The 12,860-nt window shown below is 43.0% G+C and overlaps 1 protein-coding gene across 4 annotated transcripts in view; it reads left to right on the forward strand.

Moving 5' to 3' along the window:
- The window catches only part of DYNC1LI2 (dynein cytoplasmic 1 light intermediate chain 2), a 133,522-nt gene that overhangs the window by 17,579 nt on the left and 103,083 nt on the right, over window positions 1–12,860 (forward strand). For 2 of the 4 annotated variants that reach the window (XM_021708913.1, XM_021708914.1), the window contains exons 7-12: window positions 1,240–1,351; window positions 2,149–2,208; window positions 2,940–2,981; window positions 3,380–3,497; window positions 4,643–4,759; window positions 6,847–9,750. In XM_021708913.1, the coding sequence (XP_021564588.1) occupies window positions 1,240–1,351; window positions 2,149–2,208; window positions 2,940–2,981; window positions 3,380–3,497; window positions 4,643–4,759; window positions 6,847–6,947 (550 nt within the window). In that variant the 3' untranslated portion in view covers window positions 6,948–9,750. Of the gene's footprint in view, window positions 1–1,239; window positions 1,352–2,148; window positions 2,209–2,939; window positions 2,982–3,379; window positions 3,498–4,642; window positions 4,760–6,846; window positions 9,751–12,860 lie in introns of those variants that run through there. The other 2 variants (XM_008050652.1, XM_008050651.1) reach the window with 2 other exon arrangements.

A 12,860-nucleotide genomic window follows, 5' to 3' on the forward strand; every position in this document is an offset into this window, starting at 1 on the left:
ATCCTAGGCAGAAGGAATTGGGAGAAGGGGCAGTCTGTGAGAGGTTGGAAGTGTGAAAGCCAGGAGCCATCAGGAAGCTGAATAGGTTGTCTCCTACACATTCAAGGAAAGCTTTGCTCGGCCTACTCATAGACAGCATACCTACAGGCTTGGCCTCACTTTGGAGAATTGTCCGGAGCAATCAGGCAGGCATCAAAGGCATAAGCTCAGTAAGTGGTATGTTTGTGGAATCACTCAGTGCCCAAATCACATGTGATCCCTAGGAGAAGGGCAACTGGTTGGATTTGGGGCTGATCTGAAATGGAGAAGCATCTTGCATCTTCTGAAGGCTGCGTGGGTCATGGCAGTATGTCAGTCATGCTTTTGGTCCTGTTAGTAGTTGCCTGTCTTGGGACTGGTAAAGTCAGCAAGACCATTTGAGTGGAGCTAGGCACCCTCTTGGTTATAGACCTGTGGAACAGGGAGTCAGATGGAGAGTGGGAGGCCTGTGAGAAGAATCAGTTGCCATCTTTCAGAACTTCTGGAGTTCAAGAGTGTGTCATATAGGACATTTTACGACTACTAATAAGGGATTCAAGTGGGAACCCGAGGCTGTGGCTTAACTTAATGGAACTTGGCATCATCCTCCCCTATGCTGTTAAGCTGGACAGCACTCATATGGGAGCCTCAAGGACTCCTCGTGCATGTCTGCTATGTAGCCCAGGATAGATGCAGACCCTGATTGACCCTTGACTCTAGAGCACATTCCCATACCAGCTAAATTAATGAACCAATCCACAAGATACCTGTTGTTGGAAAGAAGAATTATCAGAGAAGCAACCCACAGGAGAGGAGCCTCCATGCCAGAGCCCATCCTGAGGTGTGCCCTTTGTGCTCCTCTTTGCATCCTCCTCTCTGTCAGAACAGGTCCCCATTGTTCTTCTGGGTAAAGTTGTGGGAGAGTCCTGATCACTTCTATTGGTGCAGCACATGGAGTCAGTTAGATCTCATATTGGCTCCTTAGGCCTTGGGCCCAGAAACTCAATATGGAGCAGGACCTTGTTGTTGATCTGATGGGTTATACCTACAGTATGTTTTGGCTTATTTACCAAAAGCTGAAAGCTGCCCCAGTAACTAGAAACCCTATCTTTTGGGAAGGGATCTCACTCAGGAGTCCTCTCTAGCCCTGAATGTTCTCTGAGTATGCTCAGTAAGGCAGTTCCAGGAATAGCAAGTCAATACCTGTCTCTTTGCCTTTAGACCTGCAGGCTGGGACAATGAAAAGAAAATAGCTATTTTACATGAAAATTTCACAACCGTAAAGCCAGAAGATGCATATGAAGATTTTATTGTGAAACCTCCAGTGAGAAAGGTACCCAAGTCAATCACTTTAAGAATTTAGGTATTTTTTAAAATGAGGAAACCTGTAAAGAAACAGGTCTCGGACTAGGTGTGGTAGCTCATGCCTGTAATCCCAGAACCTTGGGAGGCCAAAGTGGGAGGATTGCTTGAGTCTAGGATTTTGAAACAAGCCTGGGCAACATAATGAGACTGTGTCACTATAAAAAAAATTAGCTGGGTGTGGTGGTATGCACCTGTAGTCCCAGCTACTCAGAAGGCTGAGGCAGAAATATCATCTGAGCCCAGGAGGTTGAGGCTGCTATGAGCCACTACACTACAGCCTGCGCCACAGAGAACTTGACTCAAAAATAAAAATAAAAGAAACCAGTGTTACACACTGTGCCATTTGGGGGGAAAAAAGTCCAGGACCTTTTTGTCGGTCTTTAAATGAGGTCTGACATTATGCTATAGTGGCTCAGGGTGGGGGTCGGGGGATGAGTGATGGGGTACCCACCTGGAGTTGAGTGGTACTTCCCTTTAAGTCTTGCCAGTCCTGCTGTTGCTTCTGGATTACTTTTACCAGATCCCCTCACTTGCATAATGTTGTTTACAATTTGCCAGACTTAAAAATGCCAGTTGGCTACATGCCACCACTGGTTTTGGGAAGGAGTCTGTTCTAGGCTAGAAAAACATGATTTTAGAGTCTCAACAGGGATCCCTTAGACCCATGTTGAGGCCTAAGCCCAAGATTCTCCTTTCAGCATGAATTTTGGCAGTAGTTGGGATTGTTCTTGGCCTGTGGCCACAAATGTGTATGTTGCTTCACAGCTGGTCCACGACAAAGAGTTGGCAGCAGAGGATGAGCAGGTGTTCCTAATGAAGCAACAGGTAAAGCAAGAAACCTTTTTATGCATGAAATGCTAGTTCCTAGGGCAGAGTTGGGGGTGTCTGCATGTCGTGGGGGGGGAGCACAAAGAACTTGCAGTGGTAGAGGGGTTGAGGTCAGGTCTCCTTATTCCCTCCTACTTCTAGGATTAGTAAGGGTTGGTCCACCTGCCTCGGAAGATGACCTGCCTACCCTACAGAGTCTCCTACAGAGATAGGTTTAGTATCTTTTTAAGTGCTCTTTCTCTGGAATTGTTGGTTTTCTAGCATAATACTTCTGTGTTGCTTACCAAGTAACCTGACCTTACTTCCATTATTTCCTGTGGCTCCACATAGCCCTGTGCATAAAGGCAGGTAATGCCCATTTCATAGGTGAAGAGAGTTAGCTGACAACTTAGAATGCAGACCAAGTCTCACATTGCTCTTTCACCTGGAGTATTGTTAGACACATTATGGGTCCTCTTGATGGTAAAGAAGGTCAGCAGGGGGTTTTGATGTTTTCTTCCCATCGGTTCTTGCCTTCTGTGGTCTGGTTGCTTCCTTAGCTTCCAAACTGATTATTTGGAAATACCAAACTGCTTAACTTAAAATTTTCTGCATTTATGGTGTAAAACATAGGACTTGGTTGTTATCAGTGGTGCCCTCTAGTGGAATATTTGGATTAAGTTTTTCTCCAGATCTTCAGTGCACTCTGCAGGCCTTGGTTAATGGCTGGTTTGTCCCTCTCTTTGCAGTCACTCCTTGCCAAGCAGCCACCCGCACCCACGAGAGCCTCCGTGAGTACCTCATACTACACAGAGGGTCAATGCCTAGTGTCATGTGTGTCCTCAAACTTTATATCATTATTCGTGAGAGCTTGTATTTGTGTGGCTTTCGTATTTTCAAAGGGAGTGTGGTTTCCCTAAAAAGGCCCGTGGCCAAGAACATGATAAAAACTCAGGATAGTTCTGATGAGGGAATACAGCTCTGGAAATTAGAGTGAGCTGGCTTTGTTATCTTGCTATTGCTTCCCTTAGGAGAAGCTAATCTAGAAAGGGCCTGAGTTGGGAGCAAACTTCTAGCCCTTTACTGTATAGCCCATGAAAAATATTCTGCAAGTTTGTCTTCATTTTTGGCATATACATTTTCTGTTATTTTTGTGCCTGTGTGTGACCTGAACTGGTTTTGGACTTAGGAATCCCCTGCAAGAGGACCCTCTGGCTCTCCAAGGACCCAGGGTCGAGGAGGGCCAGCCAGTGTGCCTAGTGCCTCCCCAGGCACGTCAGTAAAGAAGCCGGACCCAAACATCAAAAGTATGTATCCTTTCTCTATGCAGAGTAGCTTAGTTCAATCCTAGGCCTCAGCCCTGCAGGGACTGGATGGCCAAGTCTGTAAGGTGGAGACCTATGAAAACTGGGTTCCCTTCCCCAGTAAAGGCTGCTTTTCACTTTTCCAGAAGGAGGAGATCCATGGTTGTCAGAGACCAGGGCCTATTTCTTTGTTGAAATCAGTTGCCCATGCCTTGTTGGGCCCTTTAGCTTCCTTCAGAGAGGCAAACAAAATAGGAAGTCACTTTAAAGTGTGTATTTTGAATCATTAATTTTGTTTCTTAGTGTATTTAAATTATTACTATTTATGAATTTTGGGATTTTTTTCCCCCCTTCTCTTGTCAGGCTCAATTACTTATTAGTTCAAGTAGCCATTATCCCAGTGGCTTATTGATACCCAAAGATATTGACTATTACAAAGCTGCGAAAACAATGTTTTATGTAATTCTTGCACATTTGATGGGTGTTTTCTATTCAGGATACACGCTTCTCACAGCAGGGTTGGAGTGTTAAGGGCTCATACTACTTTGAAAACGCTGCCTCAGCTGGGCTTGGTGGCTCAACCTATAATCCCAGCACTTTGGGAGGCTGAGGTGAGTGGATTGCCTGAGCCCGCGGGTTTGAGGCCCGCCCAGGCAACTTGGTGAGACCTCATCTCTACAATAAATCAAAAACTAGCTGGGCGTGGTAGCGTGCACCTGTAGTTCCAGCTACTTGGAAAGCTGAGGCGGAAGGATCGCCGGAGTCCAGCAGGTTGAGGCTGCGGTGGCTGGGAGCGGCCACTGCACTCCAGTCTGGGTGAGACAGTGAGACTCCAGCTCAAAAAAAAAAAAAAAGAAGAAGAAAACGTTGCCTCATGGGCAGGGAGATGACTGTGGAACACAGGTTATCTCTTCTACTCCCAAACAAGTGGGAAATTTAAACATGTTTCCATTTAGTGTTCAGGTAACACATAAGTAGCCTCAGCAGAAGCAATGTATGAGAGTCATAGTAAGTGAATATTATCAGTATCCTAGGAAGATGATAACTACAAATGGTTGATTCCAAGCTGAGAAGAACTAGGGGCTGTTTTATTTTGTTTTGCTAATTAAGTCTTCCAGTTTATGTGATGTTTTGTTTTTATCTTTTAGATAATGCAGCAAGTGAAGGGGTATTGGCCAGCTTCTTCAACAGTCTGTTGAGTAAAAAAACAGGTTCTCCTGGAAGTCCTGGTGCTGGTGGCGTGCAGAGTACAGCCAAGAAGTCAGGTACAGAAGGGTCCTCAGAGACCTGTGACTCTTGGGGTTGAGCAGTGCTGGAAGGATGGGGAAGCAGATCTTTACCTCATACTGAGCAGTGTGTCATGCTTTCAGTGGGATTACTGTGTTACTATGTTTCCTTGGGATATTTAAAGTGGGATTTCTGCATATTTGGATTTTCAGGAACTGCTGTTGGGTGAATTGAGGTATAGCCTAAATTGTGAAGCTCTCCCTTGTCTCATCCACCTCTCTCTGGTAGTTACCCACCTGTCTTTCCATGTGGACTGGTAGGGCAGGTCTGTGTCTTTGGAGATCTTCGGGGAAAAAAGAACCAAGTTCCTTGGGAATTACACTTTTTCCCAAAAAGCTGGAGGACGTTTTATTTTATTATTTATTTTTTTGAGTTGGAGTCTCACTCTGTCACCCAGGCTGGAGTGCAGTGGGACACTCACGGCCACCCTGGCGTCGACCTGCTGGATTCCGGCGATCCTTCCACCTTCCAAGTAGCCGGAATTACAGGTGTGCGCTACCATGTTCGGCTAATTTTTTAATTTATTGTAGAGACGAGGTCTTGCCAAGTTGCCCAGGCTGATCTGGAACCTGTGGGCTCAAGCAGTCCACTGACCTCAGCCTCCCTAAATGCTGGGATTACATGCTGAGCCACCGAGCCCGGCCTGGAGGACATTTTAAAAGGGCCTTTGCTTTCAGTTTTCCACTGGCTATAAGGTATGCTATGAAGTGTTTTCCCTAATTGATATTCTCAGGACAAAGGAAACACTCAGGGGATCAGTCCATTCTTGGGGCAGCCTGGGCTTCCAGCAGCTCCCAAATTCTTAGAGACTCAGAGTCTGATCTAGTGGCTCAGGCTGTGGCTGGTATTATTCCCTAATGAGAAAGAGGAGTCCATTTCTAGGTCCCAGTTAGTGTTTGTCAACAGAAAAAATATGAATGCTGACTTTGTGCAGGATTGAACTGTCTGCCCTTAGTCTTATATTCTTAATGAAACAGTGTTTCCAGGCTATCCTTGTGAGTCAGTCTACAGTGTTGTAGCTAGAAACAAAACCTAGGTTGGGTATAGTGGCTCACTCCTATAATCCCAGCACTTTGGGAGGCCGAGGTGAGAGGACTGCCTGAGCCCACAGGTTTAAGACCTGCCTGGGCAACTTGGCGAGACCTCATCTCTACAGTAAATGAAGAAAAGTTAGTGGACATGGTGGCACGCATCTGTAGTTCTGGCTACTTGGAAGGCTGAGGCAGAAGGATTGCCTGAGCCCAGCAGGTTGAGGCTGCAGTGGCTGTGACCATGCCACTGTTCTCCAACCAGGGTGATAAGAGTGAGACTCTAACTTAAAAAAAAAAAAGAAAGAAAAGAAAACCTAATGACCTCTCTGGGGCAAAGAAAACAGTTTGCTTGCATTGTTGAAACTCGAGATACCACCTCTAGGGAGATGGTGAGAATGCACCGGGGTTGGGGTTGGATGATGAGAGGGTTTTCAGAAAGGTCCTTGTCTTTGGCACAAAGGCATTCTGTGCCAGGAATTATTCATAGTTGGGGTAGCACTGACCTGTGACATTTGGAATCAAGAAGGGCTGAATTAGGGTCTATCCTCATTCTTTCTAAGGATACTATCATTAAATGATTATAGAAGTCTATGTAGATCGGGCTCTATGGCTCAGCCTGTAATCCCAGCACTTTGGGGGCCGAGGCCAGTGGATTGCCTGAGACTGTGTGTTCAAGACCCGCTCGGGAAACTTGATGAGACCTTGTCTCTACAATAAATAAAAAATTAGCTGGTCGTGGTAGCACACGCCTGTAGTTCTGGCTACTTGGAAGGCTAAGGTGGAAGGATCGCTGGAGCCCAGCAGGTCGAGGCTGCGGTGGCTGGGAGTGTGCCACTGCACTGTAGTCTGGGTGACAGAGTGATACTCCAACTCAAAAAAAAAAAAAAGAAAAAAAAGGAAGTCTATGTAATTTTGAATGTTCCTTTTAAAACATTGTTTTCTGTTCTCATATCACTGCTCTTTTTTATTTTCTTTCTTCTCTCTCTCTCTGTGTCTCACTCTTGTTCTCTCTCTCCCTCTCTTTTTTTTTTTAGGACAAAAGACTGTGTTGTCAAACGTTCAGGAAGAACTGGATAGAATGACTCGAAAACCAGACTCCATGGTAACGAACTCTTCAACAGAAAATGAAGCCTGATCCTCCTTAAAAGTGCATATGTCAAATGACCAAATAACTATGTATATTGATCTGCTAAGACCAGGATTTTTGGCACATGTTATCAGTTTTTGGGGACAGGGGAGATGAACTTAAAAAAAATTCATTGGCTTGTCCAAGTGTGAAATGCATTTAGGAAGGTTACATGTCAGACCCCTTTGTTAAGGATAACCCTTGGACTCTCAGGCAGGTGACTCTAATGAGAAGCAAGTACAGCTGGGCTTCTTGTGGAGGGGAAGGTAGAGTGAGAGAAAGAGGGCCCACATTCTATCTCAGTGGAGCAAATGAGACCAGGAAATCATTGACCAGATGGTGGTTAGTCTGACCAGTTTCGTGTTAGCAAATTCACTTGTTCTTGGGAAGCAGATTAAGTAGCAGAAAGTCCAGGAAAGAGGAAGACTGAAAGGAGGAATGAGAGAAGTGATGGTGGGGAAACTGAATGTTGAGGGAGGTAGAGGAAGGAGGAGATGAGCAGTGTTAGTAAATACTGTGTGTTCAGTAGAAGTCAAAGAATCATTGTTTAAGGCTTAAAATTAGAAACATTTCCAAATTAAACACTAAGCAAAATGGAAATTAGGCTTGTTCTAAATGCATCTTTAATGTATGAAAGATGTGTTAATTGTGGGGGTGCCCAAGTCTGGTGGGGCTGACCCAGGGGTGGGAACAATGGCAGCTGTCCAGGACCCAGGCTGTGTCCTTGAGGGAGGTGCTGGGCTCCATGTATGTGTATTGTGGGGCAGACAGTCACTGTGGGATGTCTTCAAAGTCAGCAGTTACAGAATCAGTTTACTTTGAATTGTGTTTTCTAAGTAGCTCCTGCTTTGTTTTGTAAATTAAATTTTTTTTTTTTTTTACTACCACAGGCTGGCCTACTAATAGAAAATGGGTGATCGACCTCTCATTTTACCATAGTGCAATGTGCCACAGAAAGTTTGGGGGAGGTTTTTAATGTAATTGCACTTTGGTTAATTGGCTTGTACCAATCCCTGCCTTACAGTCCGTGGAAACCTTCAGGGAGGTCCACTGCTACAAAAAGGTCTTGTCCTAGCTCTCTGGTCTGATCAGTGCTATCAGATGGACAAATAAGTGTGAATGTTTTATATTGAAAATGGATATGATACATTTCTCTTGTTATGTGTTTTCATAAAATGTAGCATTTTTCTTATGGAAATAAGAATATCAGGTGTCTCCCCACTTAGGGCAAATTCATGCACATTGCCATGTCACACCACCATTCTGAAAATGACTTCAGTGGATTTGAAATGGCACTTTTAATTTTATGTATGACACAGCATTTAAATACAAACACTACCATGAATTTAATGTATAAAATTTTGTTGTCAAACCAAGGGAAAAAAACCACAGTTCACTGTGTGGAGTTTACTTTTTTTTATATGAATGTTTGTTGTCCTGTGTCTAAGCATAACTTCCCTAATGTCATTACTTTTACATACCAGATTTGACTGACCACTAATGTAGTGCTGGGCATAACTTAATATCCTATGTTGTAGACAAGACTCTTAAGACTGTCTTGAATTGCTTTTGTAAAGGTCTGAACACTGTTAAGGAGAAAGCTGAGTATTTACTTGCCTTTCTGACAAACATGTTTCTTGTGCCAGTTTTATTGTTGAAGTATACTATTTTTTTTCTTTTTTTAATTCAGTTTTTTAAAACAAATATATTGTGGCTTCCAATTACCAGGTTGTCTAGGTAATGACAGTAAACTGACTGTGGAATGATAGTTGTGGTGTAGTGACCAATAGATGCCAAACAACTTGTGACCACTCTAAAGGTGGGGTCACTTAATTCCTGGGAGCAAAATGAGTAACCTCAGAAACAAGGAATTCTTGGAAAGGCACATGCCTAAGGGATACAGTGTGATTTTAAATTTTAAAGCAAAATTTTAATTTTAATTTTTTATCATTTGAACTGATAAGCACTTTTGTGTCAATATAAAATGTACTAAAACTGATGAAATGCTAAGACACATGTCTTGTGAAGGAAGGTTTCTTGGAAACCACTTTTATTTTCTCATGACAGGTGGATGCCCCTAGTATCAGAAGAAACGAATACATAGGGTCATGTGCTCAGTGGTTGCCAAAGTCTACCAACTTTGGGGAGCTGCAGGGTTCTTTTTGGAGGGTGGGAGGAAGGGAGTTGATTTTTGTTGTTTTGGGGTTTTCAAGCATTGGAACCAAAGGCCAAATAATAAACAGCCTTTACTTTTTAAGGTAAAATTTGTTTTATTTGCAGAGTACACTTGTATGGTAGACTGTTAAAGACAATTTTATGACTATTTATACACATTATAGTAATTACATCTACTGTTTGTCTTTAAAAAAAAAAAATCAAAGAAAAGCCCAACCTTGAAGATGTGGCTGAGATAAAGGCCATGAATTGGTCTTTCCTAAAAATGTAACAGGTATGCTGCTAGATTACTTTTATTTTGTTTGCACTTTTTTTGATTGGCATTTTAAAATCAGTATTTAAACTGAGGACATTGTCTTGTTTTATTAATTTAAAAAGTTGAAAGTGACTGCTCTGTACATCATGACCTTAACAATGTTGATGCTGTAAGTGAAAGTTCACTGTTGTCTATATACTAAGTTTATTGATGTTTTTAACTTAAAATTAGGACTGCAGATGATCCCCCCACCAGCCTTAGTCCAGGGGTGTGGCTCTATCCGAGTGCAGTATGCAGTCATGTGGAACCTTGCTTTCTAGTGCTGGAAAAAGATGTCTCTAATTACTGGCTTCAATAAACACGAATCCAGACTGCTTACAATTTTTGGTGACTTTCTTTATGATAAATCATTCCATGGAAATACACTGAATTGTCTGCTAGTCATATGGGGTATCTGATTATGTAGATAAAAATATTTACCTTTTCACATTTGAAATTATCAGAAATTCTTAAATAATAATGTTATAAAGCTATTGTTTTGAACATTGTGGAGTTCAAGCTGTGTGTAGAGTACAGTGGGGTTTCCAAGTTGTCTAACATATTTTCTTGCCTCTTGGATAAACTTGATTGTCTGAATTGAACTGAGTGATTTTTACTTAGCTAATTTAGAGGTATTGAGAATTCAAGGCTGGGCACAGTGGCTCATGCCTATAATAACAGCATTTTGGGAGGCCAAGGTGGGAGGACTGCTTGAGCCCAGGAGTTTGAGGTTACAGTGAGCTGTGATTACGCCACTGCTCTCGAGCTTGGGTGACATAGCAGACCCTGTCTCTTCAAAAACAAACAAAAAACCTCCACAAAACAGCATTGGGGAATTTTAGAGCAACTGTACTATAATGCTTTTTACTTACTTACAGAAAAATTTGTTCAAGAAAATTGGATACTTTGTATTAGAGTACATGAGTTGTATTTCTGATTAACATATTCATTTTAAGCATGTTGAGATTTTTGTTCTTTAGTGTTGATTCACTATACAGATTTTTAAGACTTTATTTTGAAAAATTGTAAACCTACAGAAAAGTTCAAAAGAGTATATTGAATACCATATTTTTTATTTAGATTCACCAATTTTTGTCTCTTTCTCCCCCCTCCCTCTGTCATACTAATGTGCACAGGCACCTGCACATACTTTCCTCCTTGAATCATTTAAAATAAGTTTTAATCAGGGTCTTTCACCCCTAAATAAATCAGATGGGTCAGATCAATTGTCTTATAGAAAGTCTCATATTCTGGATTTATGTTATTGTTTCCTCATGATTTGATTCTGATTAAACATTTTTTGCAAGAATGCTGCATTCTACATAAATGAGGTTGTATATGTGCTAGTGTGGCTAGTGTGTCACATCAGTTTGTCCCTATATTGGTGATGCTGGGTTTGTTTCCTTAGTTAAGGTGGTGTCCCTCAGATCTCAGGCAGTCAGTGGGGTGCTACTGGTGAATATACTGGTCTTCAGTCACCTTTTTCTCACTGCTGATAGCACACACTGATGATCCTTGCCTGAATCAGTCACCACACTGAAGGCTCAGGAAGAATAATTTTCTTATTCTATCATTTCTTCTACATTTATTGCTTGTATTTTTTTCCCTCTGCCCTTGTTAGGTTGTTATGAATTTACAGATTTTATGAAAATTCAAAGTGTTGCAATCTAATAACTGTCTTTTTTTTTTTTTTTGAGTCAGGGTCCCACCCTGTCGCCCAGGCTGGAGTGAGGTGGCACAGTCGCAGCTCACTGCAGTCTCGAACTCAGGCTTAACCACTTCTCTTTCCTCAGCCTTTTAAGTAGCTGGGACTGCAGACGTGAGCCACCACACCTGGCCTGTCATTCTTTTTGTTTGAGCCAAAGTCTCACTGTTACCCAGGCTAGAGTGCAGAGGCACGCTCACAGCCACTGCAGGTCTCAACCTGCTGGGCCCAGGCAGTCCTTCCACCTCACTTTTTCAAGTGGCTGGAACCACAGGCATGTACCACCATGCCCGGATAATTTTTTGATTTTTTATAGAGATGTGATCTCACTAAGTTGCCCAGGCTGGTCTTGAAACCCTGGGCTCAGGCAATCCTCTCACCTTGGCCTTCCAAAATGCTGGGGTTATACGCATGAGTCACTGCTCCCAATGACCTGTCATTCTTTTTGATGCTCAGATCGCCCCAAGTTTGAACAGAAGGACCCCCTTCAACCAGCTGTGTCTTTTTTTTTTTGAGTTAGTCTCACTCTGTCACCCAGGCTGGAGTGCACTGGCACACTCACAGCTCCCGCAGTCTCAACCTGCTGGGCTCAGGTGATCCTTTAGCCTCAGCATTCCAAGTAGCTGGAATCACAGGTGCGTACCAACACGCCTGACTAATTTTTTTTTTTTTACTTATTGTAGAGACAAGGTCTCACCAAATTGCCCAGGCTGGTCTTGAATCCCTGGGCTCAGGCAATCCTCTCACCTCGGCCTCCCAAAGTGCTGGGATAACAAGCATGAGCCACTGTGCTTGGCCTTTTAAAAAAATTATTTTTATTGAGATACAATTTACAGAGTTTTTTGGTATATTCACTATGTTGTTCAACTATTACCACTATCAAATTCCATAACATTTCATTACCCCAAGAGAAACCACATACCTTGTCAGTCAAATTCACCCCTTCCCTTTTCCCTGGCAACAACAAATCTTTCCATGAATTTGCCTATTTTAGGTATTTTATATAAATGGAATCATACAGTATGTGGCCTATTTGTGTCTAGCTTCTTTCACTTAGTATAAAGTTTTCCTGCCTCGTTCATGTTGTTTCTATCAATGTTTTATTTTTTTTTAGAGGCAGGGTCTTGCTATGTTGCCCAGGCTGCTTTTGAACTCCTGGGCTGAAGCGACCCTCTTGCCCAAGCATCCCACATAGCTGATTTGAGTCACTCTATCTTTTTAGAGATAGGGTCTCAGCTGGGCGTGGTGGCTCATGCCTGTAACCCCAGCACTTTGGGAGGCGGAGGCGAGAGGACTGCCTGAGCTCAGGAGTTTGAGACCAGCCTGGGCAATATGGTGACATCTCATCTTTACAATAAATAAAAAAATAAGCTGGGTATGATGTGCAGGCCTGTGGTTCTAGCCACTTGGAAGGTTGAGGAGGAAGGATTATCTAAGCCCACCAGGTCGAGGCTGCGGTGGCCGTGAGTATGCCACTGCACTCCAGCCTGGGCAACAGAGTGAGACTCTGACTCTAGACAGATAGATAGATAGATTAGATAGATAGATAGATAGATAGATAGATAGATAAAGATAGGAGATAAAGGGACTTCCTGGGCCGGACATAGTGGCTCAAGCCTGTAATCCCAGCACTTTGGGAGGTGAGGGGATTGCCTGAGCCTAAATCAAAAAATTAGCCGGGCATGGTAGCTTGTGCCTGTAGATCCGGCTATTTGGAAGGCTGAGGTGGAAGGATCGCCTGAGCCCA

This window comes from Carlito syrichta, unplaced genomic scaffold (assembly GCF_000164805.1).
Source record: "Carlito syrichta isolate Samal-C Ts95f unplaced genomic scaffold, Tarsius_syrichta-2.0.1 Scaffold153566, whole genome shotgun sequence".
Classification (NCBI taxonomy): Eukaryota; Metazoa; Chordata; class Mammalia; order Primates; family Tarsiidae; genus Carlito; species Carlito syrichta.